This window comes from Thunnus thynnus, chromosome 6 (genome assembly GCF_963924715.1).
Source record: "Thunnus thynnus chromosome 6, fThuThy2.1, whole genome shotgun sequence".
Classification (NCBI taxonomy): domain Eukaryota; kingdom Metazoa; phylum Chordata; class Actinopteri; order Scombriformes; family Scombridae; genus Thunnus; species Thunnus thynnus.
In genome coordinates this window covers 2,677,930-2,704,654 of record NC_089522.1, presented here as the reverse complement: position 1 = coordinate 2,704,654, position 26,725 = coordinate 2,677,930, and the positions used below count along the sequence as shown (strand labels likewise).

General features: G+C 40.1%; 4 protein-coding genes across 4 annotated transcripts; 2 read left to right on the top strand and 2 right to left on the bottom strand.

The window, feature by feature from the left end:
* Positions 1–1,266: 1,266 nt before the first annotated feature.
* Positions 1,267–8,048, top strand: emd (emerin). The gene is made up of 7 exons (XM_067591289.1): positions 1,267–1,374; positions 1,720–1,818; positions 2,452–2,547; positions 4,006–4,040; positions 4,142–4,167; positions 7,392–7,451; positions 7,539–8,048. Exons 2-7 carry the CDS (start codon positions 1,743–1,745, stop codon positions 7,720–7,722), a joined length of 477 nt encoding a protein of 158 aa, XP_067447390.1. The 5' UTR covers positions 1,267–1,374; positions 1,720–1,742; the 3' UTR covers positions 7,723–8,048.
* Positions 8,049–9,319: 1,271 nt separating this feature from the next.
* si:dkey-93l1.9 (uncharacterized protein LOC562339 homolog) lies at positions 9,320–15,439 on the bottom strand. Its single transcript, XM_067591288.1, has 4 exons — positions 14,655–15,439; positions 12,812–13,046; positions 10,051–10,186; positions 9,320–9,965 (listed from the first exon to the last, which is right to left on the bottom strand). The coding sequence occupies exons 1-4, from the start codon at positions 14,715–14,717 to the stop codon at positions 9,878–9,880; spliced, it is 522 nt and encodes a 173-aa protein (XP_067447389.1). The 5' UTR covers positions 14,718–15,439; the 3' UTR covers positions 9,320–9,877.
* A 2,555-nt stretch (positions 15,440–17,994) lies between these two features.
* mrpl49 (mitochondrial ribosomal protein L49) lies at positions 17,995–18,819 on the top strand. The gene has a single exon (XM_067591287.1). It carries the CDS (start codon positions 18,011–18,013, stop codon positions 18,542–18,544), a length of 534 nt encoding a protein of 177 aa, XP_067447388.1. The 5' UTR covers positions 17,995–18,010; the 3' UTR covers positions 18,545–18,819.
* A 2,259-nt stretch (positions 18,820–21,078) lies between these two features.
* On the bottom strand, positions 21,079–25,790 carry haus7 (HAUS augmin-like complex, subunit 7). The gene is made up of 9 exons (XM_067591286.1): positions 25,637–25,790; positions 24,940–25,055; positions 24,763–24,824; positions 24,518–24,579; positions 23,889–24,073; positions 22,374–22,488; positions 21,969–22,202; positions 21,723–21,834; positions 21,079–21,649 (listed from the first exon to the last, which is right to left on the bottom strand). The coding sequence occupies exons 1-9, from the start codon at positions 25,691–25,693 to the stop codon at positions 21,588–21,590; spliced, it is 1,005 nt and encodes a 334-aa protein (XP_067447387.1). The 5' UTR covers positions 25,694–25,790; the 3' UTR covers positions 21,079–21,587.
* Positions 25,791–26,725: the final 935 nt, after the last annotated feature.

The following is a 26,725-nucleotide window of genomic DNA, read 5'->3' as shown; positions in this document are numbered from 1 at the left end:
AGTGGCTACTGATACCAGTTCGGAAGTGGAACAACCATCAGTCACCTCCTCTACATGGATGACATCAAGCTGTATGCCAGGAATGAGCGAGACATTGATTCACTGATCCACATCACCAGGATCTGCAGCAACACCAGCGGAATGTCATTCGGACTAGATAAGTGTGGTCGGATGGTATCGAAGAGAGGGAAGATGACCAAAATCGAGGGGGTTGAACTACCAGAAGGCAGCATTGCAGATGTTCAGGACAGCTACAAATACCTTGGGATCCTGCAGGCAAATGGGAACCTTGAGGAGGCCACAAGGAAGTCAGCCACAGCCAAATACCTACACAGAGTAAGGCAGGTCCGGAAAAGTCGGCTGAATGAGAAGAACAAGATAGCCCGCTGGTATAATAAGCTGGCCAAAGGAGGGGATAGATGCCACTGATATCAAGACAAGGAAGCTCCTCACAATGCATGGAGGGTTTCATCCCAAGTCCAGCACCCTGAGACTGTACACTAAGCGGAACGAGGGAGGCCGAGGACTGGTGAGCGTCAGAGCCATTGTCCAGGACGAAACAACCAAGATCCAGGAATACATCAGGAAGATGGCCCCCAAAGATGAGCTGCTAAGTGAATACCTCAGGCAACCCTCAAACTCCCAGGCCTCTGGAGGACCCGAACGAGAGGAAGACACACCACCACCACCCCTCATGGGAGGGGGGTGAGAGGGGGATTTATATATATATATATATGTGTGTGTGTGTGTGTGTGTGTGTGTGTACATATATATATATATATATATTTTTTTTTTTTTTTTTTTTTTTTTTTTTTTTGCTTACCGTTCTCTCCATGTGCTTGAGGCCAAGATTGACTGAGTAATGTGAACTACTTCCTTAATTTGTGGTCACATGATTACTTTTGATTATGGTTACCTAGATACAGGGAGTGGCCCATTGTATCCACTGGCTGGACTTATCCAGAAGTCCAGCCAGTCCAACTCATTAATGTCCAAATAATATTTTCAAAGTGAGTAGCCTATTCCAGTGCTTACCGTGAGGAATAAGTCTGATCATATTTTTTATACTGATACCATTTAACTATTTACTGTACATCAGATGAATTGCTTTGCAATTGTTTTAAAAACCTGATGGTACTGGCTATATCCTGGTGCATGTACTGACACAATAAAGATTCTTTAAGAATTCAGACAATGACTGTCCTTACTATCCAATTGTTCTAGAGACAAAATATAATACAGTTAAGCAGGCAAGTAGGCTATATGTGCCATATTGCGTTGTCCAGATGTCGCCAGATGTAACGCCCACTTTGCTCAACCTCGTCCTGCCTTCAGCCACATTTTCAACCCAGAACACTTTTGTTTTCTTCAAAGGTAAATTCATTCCTCTCATTTGAATTGAAATAATACATTCTTTGTTTTCTTTTTTTCATCTCTTGCGTTTAAGAAGTCTGTTAAAAATCAGCTTCGTTACTTTACTCTGCCGTGGGCGAAGTTTTAAAATGGTATTATCAGTATATAGCAATACACGTGTTTTAGCATATTAGAAAGTTTGGTGTAACGTCGAATCATTTGCTTTGATTTTCAAATGTCTTTACTATAACCAGCTGCTGCAGTTTACTCTCTTCCTGAAGTTTTCCTGCTGGGTTGCAGCTTGGCGGGCAGCATTCACCAGTCTCCTCCCTTCCCTCCCTCGCTATGCTGTTTCTATCTATCTAGCTATCGACCTATCTAGCCTATAGATGTCTTTGAGTGAGAAAAGTGATGAGGAGATCACCAAGCTGTCAGCTGATGGCGTCAAACATGGAGCCATAGTCGGTAAGAAAAACCCGAAAAAGAATTTTCATTAATATATCAAGAAAGACAGATATACTATGTGTACAAATATACATATAGTTGTGCACACATACAAATCTGTATGAACATACACATACAGACAGGTGACTAAATGAAGGGAAAACCGGTACAGATCTGAATGTTGACCCATACCTTGAGGGCATCTGGTGGCTCTATTATGCTGTAGGGGGCATTTTGCTAGTTTTGTTCCACTTAGAGGGAGGGGTCACTGCAAATCAATACAAAGCTCTTCTGAGTGATCACCTTTATCTTATAATGAAACATTTCTACATTTCCCTGATGGGAGTGGTCTCTTCCAGGATGACAATACCCCCCATCCATAGGGGTCACTGAATGCTTTGATGAGTGTGAAAATGATGTGAATCATATTCTGTGGCCCTCACAGTCACCAAATCTCAACCAAATAGAAGACCCATGGGAGATTTTAGACTGACATGTTAGACAGTGCTCCCCACCACATCATCCAAACACCAAATGAGGGAATATCTTTTGGAAAAATGGTGTTCATCCCTCCAGTAGAGTTCCAGAGACTTGTAGAATCAATGCCAAGGTGCATATCTTAATTTGTATATTTTGTGTTTTATGTGAACATAGACTCGACTGGAAAGCTGTATGAGAAGAAGCTTGAAAAGGTGATGGAGGACACCCCAGTGAAACCCTCCTCTGATAAGACCTACTACAGAGAGGAAGGTAGGATCCTCTTCAGTCTGCTGGCCTGTAGAAGCCATGTGTCACTCGCTTGATTGTTCATTTGTGAGTCTATAAATGTTATTTCAAAGTCATTTCAAACTTCAAGCTGTCAGATATCAAATTCGATACTTGGAATTAGGGTTTGAATGAAGGCTTTATGATTAGGTAATTTGCTGCGTTTTGCATGAATGAAAGTAGATATTCAGTAATCAGCTATAATTTACAACAACCCTGATTACATTCATCCTCCTCATTGTGTCGTCCATATTGTTGAATTATAAAATCTCACCTCACCTGCTCTGAAGCATCAAACATCACAAACAATAGAAGAGCTGATCTTACATGACAACATTGTTGTAAATCACAGCAATTATAATGACAGGCGTGTATGTAAATGTGAAACCTCAGTGCCGGGTGCTTTCCTTGTCAAACCTGCTATCTGGTGGTGGTTTTGGAATAACTGACCAGGCACAGTAGATGGCAGGGAATGCAGGGAAGGGCACGTAAAGGCTTACTTAACCAATCACAAGACTCCGCTGAATAGAGGAGACATTGCTACTTTTTGATTTTTTAAATATTTTAATTAAATGTTGACACTCTTTTGTAAACGTTTATTCATGTAATTTTAACGGTATTGCTTTCATAAAGCCATATCGATTATTCAAAACTTTGAATAATCGATATGGCCTAATGAAAGCAATATAGTTACGTGAATAAACATTTACAAAAGAGTGTGAACATGTCATTTAAAATATTAAAATACCAATGTCTCCTCTATCAAGCAACGACTCCCTTTTAAAAGTCTGTGTGTCTGTGCTTGGTGAAACAGTATCACAACATCATGTTCTGTTAACATTATTATCTTATCTTTAATATCACAACCCAAATCATGTCCATAACATGAACTACTCTTATGGAGCACAGAGCAAAGTTTTGGTGAGCAGGCATGTGGAGAGTGGAGATGCAGGGTGTCAGATCCATGGAAAAGACACGGCAAACTGGTTTGTAATTAAGGATTTAAAATTCATCATCACTCATGCTCATTAACGGGGTTTAGCAAATGCACATGCCACTCCACCAGAAACATCTCTAACATCCCCCCCTGCCTCAACCACTCTGCATTGCCATTGCATGTGTGAAAAGGTGCAAGATGGAATTTTTCCTGAATGTAGCTGCATGTGTGAATAGTGAAAAACACTAGCAGTGCCTGAAAGGTTATCCCAGTAAATTACTGGAAACTATGTGTGAAAGAGGCTTTACATACCACTAAAGATACATGTGGGTCACTTTTTGTGATTCGTGAGTCACTGGAAGTGCAGAAAATAGTGCCATCTACTGTGCCTTGACTGGGCACAGGTCAAAAATATTTCCTCCTTGTTCATTGTCTGTGTTACCATCATCCTATCATATTCTTAAAAATTAATGGTCTTTGGTCTAATTTGATTTCTTTCTTTACAGAGGAGGTAGTTACCTACATGACATACCATAGTCCGGTGAGTCCTGATTGTCTGCTTATCCCTCAGTGTTTGTGCCAAACTCCTCTGCTCTGTGACTGTAAAAACTCTCACAAACCATCCTGCTTTCATTTTCACAGGTTAGACATGAAGGTTATGCGGACATGTGAGTACAGTTTTAGCACACACACACACGCAGAGTGAAGCATAAGGCACATAAATGATGTTATTCTAGATCATGCCCTGATTAACTTGTGAGGAGTCAAATATTTGTTGTTACACCCCTATTGGCCCCACCTCCCAGCTTTTGTGTTTTTGTGTAACCTACGGCCTCCCTCGTTCCTGTCACCTACAAGTTCCAATTACAATAAGAACAGTGCACACTGAGACCAAGGAAACAACCAGTCCTCCTGTGCTGGAGTACTACCTGGTCTCAGATGTTCTGGGTGTCAGTCGCTTTATTTAGAAATATGCAGTGGTGGAAGAATTTTTCAGATCTTTTAGTCTAACATTGCACATCAAAGTGTGTTTACACGTATTGGGGAGTACTTCTGCATATTTGAAAAAATAGTTTAAGCTGTTTGTGTCTGTGTGAAATCTGCAGTTGTGGAATGTAACTATACATTTATTCAAGTACTGTACTTAAGTACAGTTTTGAAGTACTTGAGTATTTCCATTTGATGCTACTTCATACATTACATTTTAGAGGAAAATATTGTACTTTGTACTCTACTGCATTTATTTGACCACTCTTGTTACTTTTCAGATTCAAATTTTACATTAAATAATATAATAAGCTTATAAAATACAAAAAAGTGTTGAACCCGTAGTTCCCAAACCTTTTGGCTTATAACCCCTTTGTGTAACTGTGGCTCCTTGTCATGTTACAGGTGTTTGAGTTGTTAACAGTTTCAAGGCCCAAAGAGGTAAAACTTTCCAATAGTTCACAAAAAAGCAAAGTTAAGAGAAAAGTCAGAAAAATCAATAAAAATGTGTGTGGCAGAACTCTGTGTTTTACCTGCCTGATATCAGTCACAGCAGTCAATTTTCTGCAAAATTAGTACTTTTTACTTTTAATACTTTGAGTAAATTTAGCTGATAATACCTCTGTACTTTTACTTAGGTACTTAGGAATTGGAATACTAGAATGCTACTAGAATAACACACCCAAATCTGGACAGTCAGGTGAATTGAGTTGTGTTGCATTGTGGGTAATGTAGGCACCTGTTTGACAAGAGAGAAGAATGCATGGGATAAAAAAGACAATGTCTCTGGTTCTGCTGCATCAGTTTTGAATTTTTTTTTCACCATCCATTGTGAGTCTGACAGTGTTACAGGAGTCCAATGCTAAATTGATAGAGCACTGTAAGTAGCAATACCACCATTTAAAAAGAGTAAAAGTCCTGCAATCAAAATCTTACTTAAGTAAAAGTCAGAAGTATTATCTTTCTGTAATTAGACCTGACATATTATCAGCAAGAACAGATTAGTATTTCTACTTGTTCTTTAAATAAGCTTATTTTAAAAAAATGTTTCTAGAAATAGATATCTGTAGCTTGAAACAAGACATATGTCAGATTACTGCACTAGTGTTATAACAACACTATCACTGCAAATATGCTATTCAATTCAGTTAAATTCAATTTTATTTATATAGCGCCAAATCACAACAGAAGTTATCTCAGGGCACTTTTCACATAGAGCAGGTCCAGACAATACTCTTTACAGAGACACAGCATTCCCTCATGATCAAGCACTTGGCGTCAGCGGCAAGGAAAAAACGCCTTTTAACAGGAAGAAACCTTGAGCAGAACTGAGCTCTAGGTGGGTGGCCATCTGCCTTGACTGGTTGGGTTAAGAGAGAAAGAAGGAGGGGGAAAGGAGAGAGTGACACAGAAAAGCACAACAACAATAACAATAATAGAAATATGGCATGATAATAATAATAAAAATAGCAGGCGTGGGTGTCAAGCAGGTGCTAGCAGCTCAACGGGGGTCAACTTAGTGAAATGAAATCATGTCAGCATGATAATGCTCACAATGACAATGTTTACTTTTCACTACACAATAGTCAGGTGTCCGTATGAACACTGATAGAGGTTTTCCTCACTGTAATCATTCCTCCAGTTCATAATGGCTACTAAAAGATCCGCTTCAAATGTGCTCTCAATGTAAGTGGTGCGAGCCAAAATCCACAGTGTGTCCACACTGTGGGCATTTGGAAGGTTCTCCTACATGCTTGGAAGGGGAAGGGGAGGGGTATTCAGTTGGTTGCAATCTGTAACCTCACCACTAGATGCCACTAAGCCTGCACACTGCACCTTTAATAGCCAGTATGAACAGGAGGAATGATTATGGCAAGAAAAACCTATTTCAATGTTCATTTGGGCACCTGACTATTCTTTAAAGACAGGCTTGAAAAATTGTGAACCCATCCTTTGAGTTACTTCAGACTACAATAATGATAAGAATTAGGTTGTATGCACTGAACAACGCATCATATTTTAGAAGTAGAAGTGTTTTGTATGAAAAATCTTAGACTGATTACCGTAGTTGTCAAGTAAATTGAAGTGGAGTAAAAAGTCTTAAAGTAGTCTTGAGTCTTAAAACAAGATTTTGACACAGGGTCCCTCTACAAGGCAATGCCATACGATTAGATAACTGTGCAGGACCAGACTTATTTGAGATTGTATGTTAGTGGTGCAAACAACCAATTGACATGAAATTAAGGCTTTTTTCTGACTTTCCAAGTCTTGTATTTCACTTTGTCGTGTCACTCCTTCACACTATACTCATATTTACTTGACAGCAGTGTTGGTCACCAGCCTGGTCTTCAGAATAAAACGTTGGCATTATATGTTTCTGCAAACCACGGATACATTGAATATCTACATTTCAACAATACGTATCATATCAACATTTCTAAAGTGACATAGTTCACATGAGATCTATATGAGCTGACTTTCTTATTAGGAGGCAGATTGTTGGCAGAAAGTTGGAAATCAGAAGAGAGCACGGTTCGAGACCACCTCGAAAACACTGCCCGCTTCCTGTTTCAACTGAGAAAACCGGGTGTTTTTAGTGAGAATGAGACATTTGCAGCCGTTTTTATTTTTTTATTCTAATCCAAATCATGATCTTTCCCTAACCCTAACCAAGTGGTTTTTGTGCCTAAACCTAACCAGACCTTAACCACAGTGTTGTAACATCATAAAACATCATTATTCAACGATAATGGCCAGCATTGAAACAATTCATTCATTCAATGTGTCTGTGGTTTGCAGAAACATACAATGCCAGGGTTTTATTCTGGCAATTTGGTTGTGGTTACTTTGTGTAATGCCTTTGACTAAATTACTAGATTGAAATTTAAAGTATTTCTCCACCCAGGCTGAAACGAAGAGGCAACACTGAGCCAGATGAAGAAGAAGAATCAGATCAAGATCAAGAGTGAGTCTTGTAATATAAACTAGCGGTGTGTTTGAACAAATGAGTTCACATCCTTGTCTAAATATTCTCTTTCTTCCCATACTGCAGGCTGTCTATCCAGAGCAGTAGCAGAACAGTCAGTCACAGTGCAGTACAATCCAGGAAGCTGGCCGGAAAGTCTGGAGGCTGCATGTGGAAGGTGATTCGGCTGCTGCTGCTGTTAGCTGTGTTAGCAGCTGTCTTCTACTACACCTACTTCCGTGTAATGAACAGTGAACAAAACCTTTTTTAAGTTCAATGATTGATAGATCTGATTTGCTTTTAGGATATCAGGTTCAGAACTCATCTCCATTAATGTCTTAGCAGAGATTACACTTTTTTTTACCAACAACTGACAACTGCTAGTAAAGTAATACCACATTACATGGAATTTTAATGGCTCCTATTCTATTTTTTACTGTCAATAAATATCATGTGCAGAGCCAAACCAACAATGAATTGATCCTATTAACAAGTATTGTATGTGTATCCAAAGCCTGATATATCTTATTCCTCTGTGCCATAGAGCTCTGTTGCTGTCCAAAAACTATTAAAAACACATCAATGAGCCACACTGTTGCACTGGGAGACATGTTTCTTCATTACTACGAACACACACTGTAGTTTATTTTGACTCAATCCCACACACACTGTCCTTCTGCCAGAAATACTCAATAGAACACAAATTGTGTAATTGTGTGCTAAAAGCATTACTTTTTTTAAACCTGCTGTTTTAGAAAATGACTGATTACTGATTAGTTTGATTTTTGATCCAGCACCTGTGAAAGGTTTTTTTTGGATGTGCATGCCTTACACCCTTTTTGTCCATAGAAAATTACTGAGCCTTTAAAAAAATATATGTGTTACCTCTTTTTAAAGATCTACATCTACAGTAGGAAGCAATGGGCTTGGGGCTGAGTGCAGCAGAAACTCAGAAAGTATTGAGAGACAGATTAACACATCATTGGTCTTTTCATGGGATCTGTTGACAATAAGAAAACTGTAATATCCTTAGCCTTGTCCTTTAATGTCTTTGCTTTCTTGCATTAAATGGTGCACTGTTTTCTTGCTATGCAGTGTGTTTGTTTTTAAATTGCTTGAAAGATATGATTTGTTTGTTTTTATTTGTGAGATATAAATGATGATGTTACAATATAGCACAACAGACTTTTTGTAAGCTGAAGCCTTCTTTAATATTTTTGAGCTGTTCCCCACATCAGGCCCGGCTCTAGACAACAGCAATGAACCAAACTAGTAGGCAAGATTTTGCAGTTTTACTCATCCTGAGGTAGGCTATCAGCATTAAGAACCTTACCTAAGGGTCCACGCTGGATATGTGTTACCCCACCCTGACTGGGATTTGAACCCCTGACTCCTGTCCCGCCAAAGTCAGTAGTGTTTATCACTAAGCTATCCAGCTATAACATCAGGAAGAAGGAACACAAGAAGCTCGATAAATACTAAGGGCTGAAAGAGGAGCTAGAAAAGATGTGGGGAACAAAGGCAACAGTGGTGCCAGTGCTAATCGGAGCACTAGGGGCTGTAACTGGGAGAGTGGCTCCAGTAGATTCCAGGTACAACACCTGAGGTCTCTGTCCAGAAGAGCGCAGTCCTAGGAACAGCTACGATATTGCGCAGAACCCTCAAGTTCCCAGGCCTCTGGTGGAGGACCCGAGCTTGAGGAAGACACACCACCACCCCCCATGGGAGGGGGGTGAGAGTGGGATTTTTTTTATATATATAAATATATAAAACTATTATTTGTTTTATGAGGAAAACATGACAAGGACAGGGCCTCTAGAACTGGGTCAGAGCCATTGATTGGCTTTATGTCTCCCAGCAACTTTCTTTATTAAAAAAAAATGCAATTGCATATTCAGTGGATAGTGCAGGCTGGTGCTGCTCCATATCATGACATATCAAAAACCAAAGAATATTGTTTTTACTGTTTTACTTTTACTGTCAATTAATTCTGTGAAAAATGACATTGGATATAAGGGAATTCTTAAAGGAGGGATAAATGTTAATATGAGCTGAAAGTAAGTTAAACATTAACAGAATAAGAGACTTATTTCCAAACATAAAACACTTCTCTACTGATATAAGTAATGCATTCATTTATTTTGTTACAAAACAATGAACCAGCTCACCAATACAATGTTTGAACAGAAACACTATAAAGCACTTATATTTACACAATAGTTAAGTTTAACATTACCTCAACAATGCAAATGCAAAGGGTCAGTAAACTGTGCAGTACAGTCTTGCCATCTGTACTGAGCACAAAAGGCAAGTATTCAAGCTGAGGTTTTAGGTTGAGATAATGTGTCAATCTTTGATCAATAGCTGTAACCTGGAGCTGAGGTTGTGTCGTTGGTTACTGAGGATAAGGTTTTATTTGGCAATCTTTAGATTATGCCACCAGTCATGTTAAGGTCAATGGGCAGTGGGAGAAGCTGAGGCTCTGGTATCGAAATCACAGGAGGCACTGCTGCCCTGTGAAGTAAAACAACAAGAAGATCTCATCAGTTTACACCAGTAAGAGAGCCTGCTCTATATAAAACTGTGTCACATTGCCTACCTGACAGCATGTCCCTCGAAACCGAGTGCTGTGATGAAGACGTTGACGAGGACTGTGAAGAAGACAAAGACTGTCGCTACGTTGTTCATCCAGTTCAACTTGGCATGTTTCCTCATGTCATTCAGATCGTACTTCACTGTTGGCACAGAATCGCACAACAGCAAAAAACTAATTAGCTACATTAAAAGATGATGAGCAACAGAGACAGAAAGGCAAGAGATGGGAAACTGATGTACTTAGGAAGGAAGTTTAGTTTAAGATTAGTTAAGGTTTACAAAAAAGACTGTGCTGGTGAGAAATCTATTCAATGTTATTGGTACAAATTTGTAGATATGTACACTTGTAGATAAAAAAAGTTTTAAATATGTATTTATATTGCAAATACAAATAATTATTAAATTACAGAGGAGTGGAACTGAGTGTTGGCTGTGATTACTGGCAGAGAAAGAAAGAACTTAAGGTTGGTTGAAAAGTGACGGTCTAAAGTTCACAATCGGTTATGTGAGGTATGGCTAAACTGAAATAAAGCAATTTGGGATCGACACTAGTTTTCTTGAAGATGTGCGAGATGAGAAGTACATGTTTGTATGGTAAATATGAAGCTACTGTACAGACAGCTGCTGCTTAGCTTAGCATAAAGACTGGAAACAGCTAGCCTGGCTCTGTCCAAAATCTGTGTAAGGAATAAAAAAAAAGATAATGTGTTAATTACAATTTTGCTACCGTTGGAAAGGCCAGGTGAGTTGTTTCCCCGTTGCCATTCTTTATGCCAAGCTAAGATAACTGGCTGCTAGTTCTAGCTTTATTTTTACTGTACAGACATGACAATGGTATCTCTAAGAAAAAAACAATTATTTCCCAAAATGTCTATTCCTTTAACAAACATTTGCAATGAACCTAACTACTTATTTTACTGAATATACAGTTACAATCAGAAATACTCAACCCCCCCACCTCAAGAGACATTATAGTGAAGTGAATTGAGGTTAATGAAAATATATGACAAAAAGCCTCATTAAACAACAAAAAATATTTATTTATACATATGTGAGTTATTCTGACAACAAATTGACTTAAACTTGCGTTCAAATGAAAAATGTAACTCTTTTCACCAATGTGCATGTGCACTATTATTCAATCCCCAGCTTCAGTATTTTGTGGAACATCCTTTAGCCTTTATAACTTCTAAGTGTTTAATAAGTGTTAATAAGTGTTTTCGGTAAGTGCTGACAAGCTTCTTACACCTCTCTATTGGAATCTTTGCCCATTCTTCACATGCAAAAACCTCTAGCTCATTGATGTTTGACGGCTTCCCTGCTGCAACTGCCTTCTTTAAATCCCACCAAAGATTTTCAATCAGATTTAAATCCAGGGACTGAAAGGCCACTCAAGGACATCCCCGGATCAATTTCTCAACCAAGCTTTGGTTGACTTTGAGGTGTGCTTGGGATCATTGTCTTGCCGGAGAGTTCACCGATCACCAAGGTTCAATTTCCCAACAGAAGGCATCACATTTCTCTTTAAAATGTCCTGGTATTTCTGGGAATCCATGATGTCAGGTACACGGTCAAGATTGCCAGTTCCTGCAGCAGAAAAACATCCCCACATCATCAATGACCCACCTCCATGCTTGACCGTGTGAATAGTATTCTTCTGGTCAAAAGCCTGGCCTTTCTCAAACCAGACATACCATTGGTCCATGTGTCCAAACAGTTCCAGTTTAGTTTAATTAGTCCATAGAACTCCCAAAACTCTGCAGTCTTATCATAATTCCTCCTGGCATATTCTAGTTGACCTTTGATGTTCTTCATGGTCAAGAGTGGAGTGCATCTTGGAGTCAGGCCATGAAGTCCTTGTTTATTCAGTGCTCGTCTTATAGTTGCCACTGAAGCACTTGTCCCAGCCTTCATCAGATCATCCTGTAGGCATTTTGCAGTAACACAGGGGTTTTTCTCAGTTGCCCTGATTAAGTTTCTAAGGGTTCTTGATGGAATTTTGGGCTTTCTCCCATGCCCAGGCAGGTTTCCAGCTGTGCCATAAGTTTTAAACTTCCTTATAATGCTCCCAATGGTGTCTCTTGGAATGTTAAATCTCTCAGAAATCTTCTTATACTCAGTGCCTTTCAGGTGCAATGAAATAATTTCCTCTCTCAGTTTTTGTGGAAGCTCCTTAGTCTAACCCATGATTGCAACTCACCTTGAACACCTTCATGGGTGGGGTTTATATATGCATCACAGCTGGAGCAAATTAGGGATCATTATATAGTTCCCAAAGGAAAGCTAATTATGTTTTAACTCCACTTTAGGCCAAAAAAATTGCAGGTTATAAAAAAAAATTACAGCAATATTACATAGGGGTTGAATAATTGTGACATGGCTATATTAACAAAATATAGCCATAAAGAGGTCATCCAAAGCAAAATCTAGCTCTTTGAAAAAACTTTCATTGGTAAATCCTTACAATCTTTGGGGGGTTGAATATTTCCGATTGCAACTGTATAAACTGATTTGATTTTTTCTACATTTTAGTCAAAGTGCAAAGGATCTGATATCATCTTACAGCTTCGAATGCAGACAAGAGTGGAGTTTTGGTGAAGTTGTGAAATTAGAAAACTTCTCAAAAATAGTGTTTGTATGCCTCCTTTTAGTCTTTGTGCCTTCCAAAATTCAAGATGGGAATATATAGAAAGTATGTACTTAAGTGCAAGAAAGGTGGAGAAAGAGGAATGATAACAGGAGTGCAAAAACTTTGAGTCACTTGCCGATAAAGACAAGCAGCAGTCCCACTACGACCTGTAAAGAGATGGACACAGACAGCAAAACAATGACAGGGATGTAGAAACGGTACTGAGGCCCCACAAATAGAATAGTCTTCAGCTGGGATGAGTTGGCCATCAGCAAGGCGACATCCAGCATGCTCTGAGCTGCACTCTTCTTAGTGGCATAGTGATTTATGTTGATGGGGCGATATATTTTTCCAGAGGGGGTTGTTGCTGCCTGCCAGTTAAGAGAACAAAGGTCAGGTCTGAGAGAAAATTGCAGCCACTGTTGTATATGTAAATCCATCTTATTAGTGTTACAGTCTGTAAAGGATAAAATAATGTCACTCTTCTATTTCAAGTCTGATTGCTCTCTGCACGTGGCCAAGTCCATGCATCACTCTGGTTTGTTCCAAACGCAAAGAGGTGCTATGTATTTTGTTACTATGTACTCTATGTTATGAGGTGTGGCTGTAAAAGAAGAGGGAGTGGAGGGGACACAGGTAATGACTCACATCGATCTGAGAGAGAGGCAACAAGACACAACATGCTCGGGCACATACCAACTCAAGAAACCTGACAATTTGTCACATGAACTGATAGATGCATGTGCAGAGAAAATGAAATGAAAGTGACTCTGTATGTGAGCAGGAGGTATTTCAGGTGACAGTGGTGTCAGATATTGAAATGTCAGCACAGGTAAGGTTGCTCTGAGTAGAAAAAGCATCATGACCACAGTATCATTACCTTCATCTTCCTCTGCACCACTGAGAGAAGGTTTCTGTTTTGGTTGCCTTCTTGTGTACACCAAATCAGCGCTAAAGGTATTTTCTCAGGGCTTTGCCCGATCATGTCACACAGGTAGACGGAACGTCACAACTGGGTGCAACTCTGAGTCACAAAGCTTTCATTCATCTCTATGCACAGCTGACAACTATGGAAAGAAACACTGATTTCACACGGGGTTATGTCACACCCTGACATTCGTGTAAATAGACTCTAGAGCAGTTCTCAAACGGGGGGTTGGGACACCCAAGAGGGGGCGAAAGTTAAGGGTCCCATAATTATGCTATTGTTTTATTTTTCTTCTTACAAATTACCAGATAATTAAGGTGTCTCTAGCCTTTATTTATTCAAACAAAACGGAGGGGGGGGAGGGGGTAATTTCCAAAAGATACATTTGAATGTATCTTTTGGAAATTACACATACTTTGTAATGTATGTCCAATATGTGTGCTAACTCATACTGGATTTAATGAATGCACATGACATCTATAACCAATGATCTCCCCCAGCTTTTAGAAGTATGAATGTGAAATGCATCTATGGTAGGCAATTTTTCTGTTCATTTCTGCAGGCTTTGTCCTGCATGTGCCAGTTTCTGTTTAATATAAATGTCACTTTTATGTGTCAGTCTATCAAAATGAACGGATTTCAGTGCAGTAGAGTGAATATCAATAAACTTCACCTTGTCTGTATTCACCCTCTAGTTCCTCTGTGAATATTTCCTGGGCATTGTAAACATTTGTGTTTTGAACAATTTCTGAATCTTATCATTTTTTAATCATTCCCCAGTATTATGTAACTATACACAATTATTAACCAAGTAAAACTCAATAAACTGTTAATGAACTGGTCTTTACAATGAAATATATAATATTAAAGATCAGCTTATGGGAAATTTGCATCTGAATACACTTGGTGAATGTTGGCCACTGATCTACTCATGGCCCTGAATGAAAGCAATAAGTTTAGTTTTTGGGAGGGTTGGTTGACCACGCCGCTGTAGAGAATACAGTAAAACAGAATAATAAAGGGGAAGGGTTTTTCAGTCTGCTCTGCTTACCTCTATGTCGTCCAGTTTATTCAGAGCTATGTCCTCTCCGTTCTGTCTGTCCGCCTGGGCCATTCTCCTCTCTTTTACAACTCCACAGCAGCTATTAGGAAACTGTCCTTCTTATTGTTGATCTGATAAATGATGTATGGTGGGATATGGTCTCAGAACTCGCTGTAGTGCTCACAGAGAAAGATGAGTGAGTAGGGCAGGACTAACAAGTCAAGCAGCTCCTCTAATTACAAGCAGCGACACTGACAAAGACTCCTCCCACTATGTGTCTCTGTTTCTCTCTCTCTGTCTAGTTGAACTTGTTGAGAAGTACTTTAGTTACAGTCTAACATCTCACTTTTCACTTCAATTCTAAACAATAGTATGCTCATGTTAATGTTTTTATGGGTTTTAGTTTTGTCTCAGAGTGAATAATACAGAGGTTAGAGGACATTACAAAATTCAATTGTGTCTTCTCCCCCTACTTACTTACGTAATTCATGAGGAAATAGTCGTTTGGGTTCAGGATTGGGCGCTTGCCACATAGAGTCCAAAAAAATGCTGATCTGTTGATATAGGTCCTCATGACAAGATAATAGTTAACATTAGATGACAGTTTGTGTGTCTGGTCCATGGTCTCATGAAAACATTTGGTAACACTCAATTGAGATGTCAATTGCTCTTTCCGAATATGTTTTTTAAAAATGTTTGTTTTCCACTAGAAGACAGGGCCTTAGGGGCCTAAAGCAGGCTTTGAGCTTCGCCATAGTGCCCAGAGCCCCACAAACCAACAAATACTCATATGCTGGAATGTAAGCCCTCCTATGTTTGCTTTGTGTCAGTTGATTTGTGGCAATTTTATTAAACATAAATATTTACAAGAAACATGGGGCCTGAGGTTCTGGTTGCCCACTTTGCTAGAGGACATCTCTGCACTCTGATGATCTTTCTTAAAGTGGCTTTGTTTTTTGCTTCATCATTATGGATGGTGTTTAGAATTCACTTTTTAATGAAGTTAAGTGTGCAAAAAGTGAAGTTGGTCTGAATATCTTTCATTTTTAGATTTTTTGGGAACTGAAATCTCATTTTATTCAAAGATTAGACATGATTTAGGAAGAATCACACCTGTGTATACAAGTTCTCACAAGACACAGTGCATGTCAGACCATATACCAGAGTCCAAGGAACTCTCTCTGCAATAAAATTGTGTTGAGGCATTAATTTGGGCAAGGGTATAAAACCATTTCTACTGCTTTGATTGTTGCCAGCAGCACATTAGGCTCTATCAATGGACATAGAGCTGGCTGTCTGGCCAAACTCAGCAACTGAGCAAGACCAAGAACCTAATGGCCACTATAACAGAGCGTCAGAGGAGATGGCATGGAGAACCTGCCAGAGGGACAACTATCTCAGAGGCACTCTGTTGATCGATTGGTAGAGTGGTTAGATGGAAGCCACTGCTGAATAAAAAAGAGAACAGGTAAGATTTGAGACTGTATTTGCTGCCAAGGATGCTTTTACAAATTATTGAAGACTGAATACTTGATGGTCATGGTACAAGTAAGCTTTTTAATACTACTTGTCAGTGCTGCAACAAATTTTGCCATAGACAGATGCTTAAAAATAAGCTCCACTAGACAGTAAATAAAGTCTATTACAGCTTTTCAACTCTGATAGTGAAGTAGAGGAAGCGGTTTCAGAAAGAGAGGATGCTGTCACTCAAGTTTGCTGTCACTTGAGTCCATGACACACAATCAGCATTTGAGTTCGTTTGACATTAGCTGTGTTGAAGGAGAGACAACTGGCAGTCATTCACTTTGACATCCGCAATAGCCTACCAGACCCACTCAACAACAGAGACACAAACTAGATGCAATCAGAGATGTTTGGGGTAAATGGGTGCACATTCTAACTCTCCTGTACAACCCTGGTCCACATGTTATGGAGGATGAACTTGTTGCATTCAGAAGACGCTGTCCTTTCAGACAGTACAAGCCCAACAAGTTTTCCAAGAAAGTCAAAAGGTTTATGAAGATGCAAGGCAGAACTCTGCACCCCTAAAAATTTGCTTTCTGTGAGAGTGCAACCACCGTTTCATGCTACCCGAAGAAGAATGAAAGAAAAACAAGAATATTGCTATAATCTTCTTGTTCTTTCTGAATTCTCCAACAAGTTAAATAAAGTTTTAATGATTTGGACTGATCCTTTGCTTGTTTGTGAGTGTATTTAAACAATACAGGTCAATTTGACCCATAGCATAATGAATGTAATATGTTTCCAACATAGTAAGAGGGTTAAAGTGATCTATAACAGAATAAAAGGTGAAAAAAGTGAAGTGGTCTGAATATTTTCAGAGGCCAGTATATGAAGTGATACATCTTCACAATGTTTTTTTTTCAATACAGAGGTTTGGAAGATGTCCACTCAATGAAACAGAGGTACAGTGTAGTGCCGCCACCCCATATAAAAGGCAGATGATGTTATTTGGCACTGGAAACGTTTAAACGGATATTATTATGCACCCCCCCACAAAAAAACACAAAAAGTACATTTAATCAATTTTGAACCTCCTATTATGCTGCTGGTCAATTCGACCCGTTTCTGCTTTTGATTTGTCTGAAATACTGGTTCTCCACTTTTTTCCTCAATGAGATCTTTTGACTTCTCCTCATTTTGGGTCATGGACACACTCATCAACTTGATCCGGATGCTTTCATGTATGTAAACCCAAACACAAAGTGTTGCTGTGACTGGCTTTATTATGTTGACTGGTTCTGATTGGCCTGTCATGGTACACATGTTCAGCAGGACAGCGGGACAGGTGAATGTGCAAAATCAACAACAACTTAAACCAAAGCAAACAAACATAAATAAAATCTGCAGCCTCAAGGCAGGCTGCCTACCCTCTCTCTCCCTCTTCCATCTCACTGACCAGTGACTGGCCTTTTACCTGCTCAGCCTCACCTAACCGGAACGTACCATTTACTCAGGTTACCACAGGGTGAGCTACACTGATACAAAGTTTTTGAAGCATACAGAACAACATTGATGTAGGATGTAGAAAACTCTCATAAAACAACAAAATATAACATTGTGTAACATGAGGTACTCATATAACCTGTAGTCCGTTATTTATGTAACATCATTGATAAGTTAACAGAAACACTGGACTGAAATCAGTGATTTAATACAAAAACGCCAGGGGAACAGTCAGGGGAACAGCAAGAGAATTTTTAATATTTTGTGATTTAGGAAAACATTTCGAGACCTTCCCTTGTTACAATTATACTCTCGTTGTCCAGTAGGGGGCATTGTGCTCCAGACTACAGGAAGTTATTGACTATTTCCGGGACGACATCACTTCTACACATGACAACATGTCGGCCTGCTTCAGTCTTCAGCCCGCGGTGCTTCGCCGCGCGCTGCGAGGCGCCTTCAGCCTGCATAGCCGGATACCGGCACCTCCTACCGCCGCTATCGGGCTGAGGCTTGTCAGTAACGCTTCTGCAGATGTACAAAAGACGGTGATAGAGTCTACAGAGGAATACAAGTTTGTCGAGCGGCTCATCCCACCGTCACGGGTCCCCGCTCCGCCTCAACACGCCGGGCCCGCCCCGTCTGGCTGGACCCCTCCGGCAGACTCACCGCCGACTCTGCCCTACATGATCCGCCGCTCCCGCATGCACAACATTCCGGTCTACACCGACCTGACCAAGGGCAGTCGCAGGACGACGCTGGTACGGAAAGTGGAGGGGGACATTTGGGCACTGGAGAAGGACGTGAAGCAGTACCTAAAGGAGGTGACGGGCAAAGAGCTTCCCACACAGGTCAACGAAGTCACCATGACCCTGAAGGTCAAAGGTCATTTTGATAAGGAGCTGAAGGAATGGTTGGCAGATAAAGGCTTCTGAAAGAGCCTCCAGGACTGTCACAGCATCTTGCTCCGGGGCAGAGAGCTGGTTCATGTGAGCAGGACAAGGACATGAAAGAACTACTTGGTAACCGCAACTGTTGGAATCTACTGACATGTCAACACTTAAGAAATGTGTCCTACAGTACTTTACTCAGATCTCAATATGTGACGAATTACTGAACTCCATTTGACATCAGAGATATGTTGAAGCTGTGGGATCATAGGGTGTGAAACTGTATACATACTTGTAATAAATATGACTTATAAGTAAAACCCATTTTGTCATCTAACCTTATTTTAACAGTAAACTGTCTTGAGATTTTCTGAGTTCCAGAGTTGCTGCAGGACAGGATAACATACTCCCAACCTGAACAAAATCTATTACTCATATGATTGATAAAATAATATATTTGCTATACTTAATTCAACCTAAAACAAATTGTACTATTGTGCTGAGTAAAGCTGAAGCGATTACTTGATTGACAAAAACATAATCAACCATTTTGATGAAAAAATGCTTTAGGTTTTTAAGCAGGAAAGCCAAATATTCACAAGGTCTTCATTTGTGAAGATTTGCTTCTTTTCTTCTTCTTAAGTGATAGTAAACAGGAAATCTTTGGGTTTTACACTGCTGGTCAGACAAAACAAGTACTAAGAAGAAAGTGCTTTGGGCAGATGGATTGATAATGATAACTAATTGTTAGTTGTGGTGCTAGTGCCAAGGGCATGACCAATAGTATAATATATATATTGTAACTACTAAAATAAAGTATTATAACTTTTGGTATGACATTTCAAAATGCAAATATACAAAGAAAAAATTAATGTTTCTCATTCAGTGAGTCCACATACAAATTTAAATAATAATTAAAGCTGCTAGCAGCAATGAACGTGCCCTCGCACCTTGTGTGCATCAGATGGAGCAGCAGCCGTGGTATCACTATTGGAGCTCTGTTGACAGTTCTGACTTGTCAGGATTATCGGACACTGTGTGATTGGGTAAAATATTATTTCCTCTGTGCAGTATGCAGTGCTGGAGATGACTTATTTGAAATTGTATATATATTTGATGAACTATGTGTTAATTAGGCTTCACTTCCTAAACAATACTACATAAGTGAATTATTATTGCAGCAATACAATTACCAGACAACTGACATGGATATACATTTTTTGGAATATTGGACATTGCATGTAGGAAATAACTATCACTTCCTGTGTCCACTATGTGGTGCTAGAGAACAACCATTATTAGATGCCATGTTGCTCTATATCATGTGTAGACCACACCATGTGAATTTCATGTAAATCAGATGATGTTTGTCACATATGGCTGATTTCCTGTTGTCAGTAGGGGGTGCTATGACTATTGTTAGGGAATTTTCTATCTTCAGGGGTAAGAATTGGATTTGACTGGGTTAAGCATGGGCCTTGAGGTCACAGAGTCTCCTCTCCTTGAGACTCAGAGCAGCTGTCTGTGATGTTTGGGGAAGCGGAAGCCTTTCTGATAAAGGATAAATCAGCGTTGCCATGGTTACCAAGGTCAGAGGGGGTGACTGCCTGACTCCCTAGACACCACAGATAGGTGACTGCGTAGATTCCATTGCCAAAATCAGACAACAGTGGTTCCAGACCAGAATGTGCTGACAGTGAGCTGAACTAACACGAGTAAAGCGCAGTTCCTTGTTTAGAAACTATTGGGGATGGGGACGGGAAAATGGCGTGAGAGCGCCCCCTACAAAATTTCAAATTTGAAGCCCCTCCTGTCATTTTCATGTAGATGAACAAAATTTGGTAGACACATGTAACATGTCCAGACACACAAAAAAGCCTCTTGGAGCCATACCCTAAATCCAACAGGAAGTCTGCCATTTTTAATTTAATTTGTGATTTTTGCGCATTTTTTGCCATTTCCAGGCCTGGTATTTTAACCAACTCCTCCTAGAGATTTAACCCCATCAACTTCAAATTTTCAGTGTCATCTTAAGACCTTTGTGATGAAAAGTTACCAAAATCTTGAGTTTTCACTGAACGCCCTTGTCGTGGCAATGCAGCAAACTTTGATGTTTCGCCATGAAACAGGAAGTTGTAATAACTTTCACGTACATCGCCCAATCTGCCCCAAATTTCTCATGCTTGATAAAGGTCCTGCCCTGAATGTATCCATGTGTCAATACTGACTCATTGTCATAGCACCACCTACTGGCAACAGGTAGTTTCAGGTGCTATACTTTTATGACCTGTGCCTAGCAGGTTGAAGAAATCCACTTCAAATTTGGTTTCGCAATTGCAAAACAAATTGTTGTAACTTGACTCCACATGGTCAGATCTTTCCCAAATTTCACGTGTTTGATAAAACATGAAAACATCTACATGCCTGCAATAGAAGCTCTTCCACTGTGGCTCAACCCAACCGGCACGATCATCGCTGCTTGAATATCAAAATTGCTGAGGATTAATCTTCTGTCAATTGACTAATTGATGCAGATAATCAGAAAATCAAACAAAAGAATAAATTACCACACAAACCTGTTGAGATTGTGATGCAATTTAAAACATTTATTAAGTAATACAATTAACATTTTTGTTACTGTTGTCAGACAATGGAGCGAGTATGGACTAGTGTCATGGTTGTGGCTCATAAATATATGTTAACCAGACAGTTATTCACAAGCAGGTGTGTTGCAGTGCAGATCGCATCATTATTATATGATCTCAACATCACTTGTCAACAGCATATATATTGATACCCTCGCTGGAGGAGGCTTACACAGTCATTTTGCAAAAGCTCCATGTTGGGGAGATAAAAATATGCATTTATATATGCATTTATTTTAAATGTGCCTTCAAACTTGATGCAGCTGGATCCAGTGGACATAAGGCATTAGTTTCCTCTACGACACAGGGACAGAGTGAGGAACCACAGATCAGGCCCTCCTATAATAATTACTGCAATATTTGGAGCAGCAGTAAATTGACATTCACCTTGATGGTTGGAAGTTAGGCTGGTGTCTGGGCACCGCATGATGTGGGGGACGCCATCAGGAATGAAGCTGGGCAAGAAAGTCTCTGTATCGCCTGGTTAGTTCCTCCAATTGGTCCACTGGGAAAATAAATGAACAGTATGCAACAAACCGTATGTGTGAGTGTCCATGTGAACGAGAATATATACTTACATAACGTGCGCTTTTCTCGTCCACTCCAGTAGTGAGGCTGTGTTTGTAGCTGGCTCACTTCTTCACTCATGGACACAGATGCTTCTGATACTTCACTTAGCATTTCCAACTCCTGACAAACAAGACACAAGCAAGAGGACGAAGTCAATATGACTTATTTCTATACTTCAGGCACTGAGACAGATTTTTTCCATGTGTACGTCAGCACTCATTTTTCTATGTGTGTGTGTGTGTGTGTCTTAATACCGTATTGCAGGCCAGCAGCAGTTGGTGTACTCTCTGGAAGACGTCGGCCTCTGTGCTGAAGCTGGGGGGATCTCTGTTGCAATAAGCTCTCAAGTTTGTCTCATAAACACGTCTGAAAGTAGACATCAACTGCTGGAGGTCACGTACCGCCACATGCAATGCATTTGGAGGGAAAACACCAGGACTCTGTGCCTCATTATTCAGGGATTCACACTGGAGGTGAGCATAGAAGCGCTTGAAAGAGAAGGACACAGCAAAACGCCTGCTTATTAGTACCATGACATACAGTTAAGTCCTGCCAAATCATACATAGACATATTTTCAGAATTTAAATCTATGTGGGGGTTATTTAGCACGGACAGTTCTATAATACTGCTGGAATCACAGGCCACATGAACGACATACTTCTGGCTGTAGCTGTTCCAATACTGACTGAGTAGACTTCAGGAGTGCAGCAACGTCAGCACCCTCTTCTCCAGTTGGCTTATGACAAGATGACTTGGTACCCTTGCGTAGAGCCCTATGAGGTAAGAAAGAAATAGTAAGAGAGATTGCACAGGAGACAAATACAAAGATACTGGTGCTGTTGGTGCAACTTAAAGACCCAGACATGTTTTAAGATCTATATGAAGTACTATTTTTTTGAGTAATAATTTGTGTCTAGTATGGTTTTTCCACATAACAGTTACATTATCTCCATAAAATCTTTGAAATGGCATTTTCTCTTCCCGCCTCATTAAAAATTTTTTTTTTTAAAAATCACAAAATATAATTAAAGCTGCAAGCAGCAACGATCGGGCCATTGCACCTTTGCATGTCGGGGTGCGCTGCAGTCGAAGGGTTTTATTGCAGATATGTGGATGGTTTCAGGCCTGGACTCTTGCACAAAGGAGATAAATATCACCTCATGTGTCCACTAGGTGGTGCTAGAGAACACCCACTAATTACATGTCATGTTGCTGTATATCATGTGTAAACCACATCATGTAAATCAGATGATGTTTGTCATATGAGGCTGACTTCCTGTTGTCAGTAGGTGGCGCTATGACTATGACTAAACATTGGCATTTAGATGTGTTCAGGCCTGGACTCTTATCAAACATGAGAACTTTGGTGCAGGTTGGACGATGTACATTAAACAACAACTTTCTGCTTCAGTGCAAAACATTGAAATTCGCCGCATCGCCACGGCAACAACGTTCAATGAAAACTCAAGATTTTGATAACATTTCAGTCTTTAGATGACACTAACCAAATTTGAAGTCGGTCGGGTTAAATATCTAGGAAGAGTTTGTTAAAATACAACACCTGTAATTGCAAAAACAGCGCTAAAATTGCAACATAAATTATATTATATAATTCCTTTAGATCCAATAGGGCCTTCGCGCTGTCAGTGCTGGGGCCCTAAATATGCAAATATTGTTCATTTAAAAAGTTTATCTGAACACAAGATGTCTCCTACTTCACTGTAAAGTCCATTTTCAGTGTATATGCACTGATGGCTTCAAGTTTCACTATCACACTTGTGTAAGTTGAATAATGGACCATGATTGGCTTTCAAACTAGTTGTGATGTCACAAATTATCCTCGTAGGCCCGCCCCCTAAAATCTGATTTTCAATGACCAAAGAGAAACTTTCCACTTTCAGCAGATGAATGTGAAAACAGCCCTCTAGTATCAAACTTTGCACATACATCATTTCAGTAAAGTGAAGCTCAACATTCAACTATGGGAACAAGAAGAAAAACAAATTTTTGAATGGAGGGGGGCTTTAAGGAAAATGCTGCAGTAAAAATAAGGTCCACAAAACACCCACAAGTCTCTTATCAGAAGTAAATTTCAAAGAGAATGGCAACATGAAGCAGGTGAAAACAGAGGGAATATCGTGTGTAACAAGATAGTCAAAGAGAGCGTACATACTTGATGTTTGCAGGCCAGGGGTCAAGCGAAGGTTTGAGCATTTGTGTGAGGTGAGGCAGACTATCATTAGCAAAGATTTCATTCAGTAGCATCTCAGTATCCACTCTGTGCATAGCAGACCTCCTGCAGCCTGGAGTTATAAGCTGTTCCAGGAACTGAAGCTGCTGGCGAGGACTCACATCACCCTGGATGAAAATTACAAAGACAAAGCACAACATTTTCTATTTACTGTGTCTGTGAGAGGTGACGACGCTGAGGTGCCGACAAAAAACAAAACAAAACATGGGCCATCTGGCAAGTTGAACCTAACTCAACTTTTGCTGCAACACACTGCTGTTTACCTGGAGATTACTGCAACAAAAGGATAAAAGATTTGTTACTGTGATCATTCTGCAGAGTTGCACAGAATGATCACTGGATTTCCTGGATTGTCTCACCAGTACCTGACACAACATGACCCCCACCACCACAGCCCTTGGACAACATACATACATACAAGAACCCAACTGGATTTTTTGGGCTAATACTGATTTTCCTTTTTTACATAAACACACAACAGACAAACATTTTGATAAGAATCTTTTAGATTCGGAATTTAACAATTATGAATGATATATATACCCTCTCACCTTGATCAGGTCCAGGTTGTCGGCTTTGCACAGCATCAGCTCCTGACCAAGCATGGCCATCTCTGAAAAAAAACAGACCACAGCAGTATAACAGGTTATTTTAGTCTGAAAGGGAAAACTGTGTCTGCTCTGTGCATTTGCACTCTCACTGTCCTCCATAATGTTTCTATCAAAAGACACCCATGACTGCTGTTAACCATGTATTGTGTAGAAAGGTTAGCCCCCCAAAGATAACAATATGTTACCTTTAGTCAAAACATCTGGGTCTTTGGATCTCGCCGTCAAATTGGCAAAGTTTGGGTTGATACTGTAACGTCAAAGATGAGGACAGGGCAGAAGCAGTGGTTATTTTATATAAAGTGGCATCTTAATTTTGCTACCTGATTAAGGTGAGAACAAGGTGATGCTATTTGTAGCTTAACCTGCTGCAGATCCATGTCAGTATGTCCGTACGGTGCTGAGAGGGAGTACACAGCAGCTGCAGCATGCTGTCTGCTTCCTGTAGATGCAGACCTTCCACCAAGGGACAAGACGCAGCCTCAACAAAGATAAACACAGATGGGATATTCAATTTAAAGATGATTTTAAATGGCACCATACTCTTTTTTTTAAAATTGCAATAACAGTAACAACAGTAATATACGAGGGGTTCAAGGAAAAATAAATACATAAATAAATAAGAAAAAGAAAAAGGTCAGCAGTTAAGACATTACCTTATTCAGTTTATATATTAAGGTAGTCAGTATGAACAGGAGGAATGATTATGGCAAGAAAAACCTGTTACAATGTTCATTTGGGCTCCTGACTCTTCCTTTAAGACAGACGTGAAAAAGTGTGAACCTGTCCTTTAAGAGTCTTTAAGGTTAGGGGTTGAGTGGTGTGCTGGATGGTTTTGATATACTGATGCAATTCATAACATATTGTACCTACTGGAGTAGCAAAGAGCAAGAAACCTTTGAATGATGAGACACCCTCACTATCTTCTGTTTACATACACTCAACCGAAGCTAACACTTCATAACTTTGCAAACAACTAAATCACACCATTAACTCCAAGTAGACATGGTTCCCTAATCTCATCATGGGGAATTATTCACGCATGAATTTAACTTCTTTTACCTGTAAAGCAGTATAGACGTGTTGTGCAAGTTGTTTTTCTGTCAAAGCACCCGCCATTTTCCAAATAGAGAAGCTTCTTCCGATGATGATGAAGTTTGCGGCAGACTAGCGCGGATGTATTGTAGGAGGTCCAATAGCAATTGCTCGGCTGGCGCATGCGCCAAAAAAGTTTCTAGCTTCCGGGTTTCCTTCCGCTAGCCCCGCCCTCGAGTTCCCGCTCGACTTTAATTTGTGATGACGTCACAGATTTTAAACTCGCTTTTCTCAGCGTGAGGAAAGTTTTACAAATATAAAACCTCCATGGATTAAAAGTTCATGATAGAAGGAGTCATAATTGATGTTGTTTGCAGTTCTGTCAACAGTTTTACAGACGTCACTTTTACAATAGTGGTCTGTGAGGAAAATGCTTTTGGGGCATGGATGTACAGTTGGATACGGCTCCGCCGCTCAGCCTTGTATCCAATTTTTCCCAGTGGTCACTCGCGGTATTGCAGCGAAAAATACCCCTGCAGCCTAAAAAACATTTCCTCGAGCTGAGAAAAGCAATTTAAAAATCTGTGACATCATCATAATGTAAAGTCTATAAGCCGAGCGGGAACTCAACAAACACAACTATGCATATTCAGTGGGCTGCACAAAGCAAAAGAAACCCGGAAAATTGGCTGCAAGGCTGAGCGGCAGAGCCCTGTCCAGTTCTTTTAATACATCCATGCAGACTAGATGCAGCAAATACATCCATGCACCAAAGGTGTATTGCTTCTTCTTATTCCTCTTCCTTCTTCCTCTTCTTTGGGGTTCAATGGCAGCTTGCATCCTTCGTATTGCATTCTGCCATCTTCTGGAGTTGGTTAACTCCTATGGTATCCGGTTTGTCAGATTCTTCCTATCAATCCTGTCCTCCCAGGCTGACCAGAAAGCTGACCAGACACTTCCTGCCCTGTCCACCCTCACCACACTCCAGAATGCCCTTCAAACCTGCTCCTGTCAACCCTGATCTCCTCGTTCCCTCCACCATGTCCTCTCTCTCTCTGGGGTTTATTTCCTGCACTTAACAAGTACATGTTCTACTGTTTCTGGTACCTGACAATG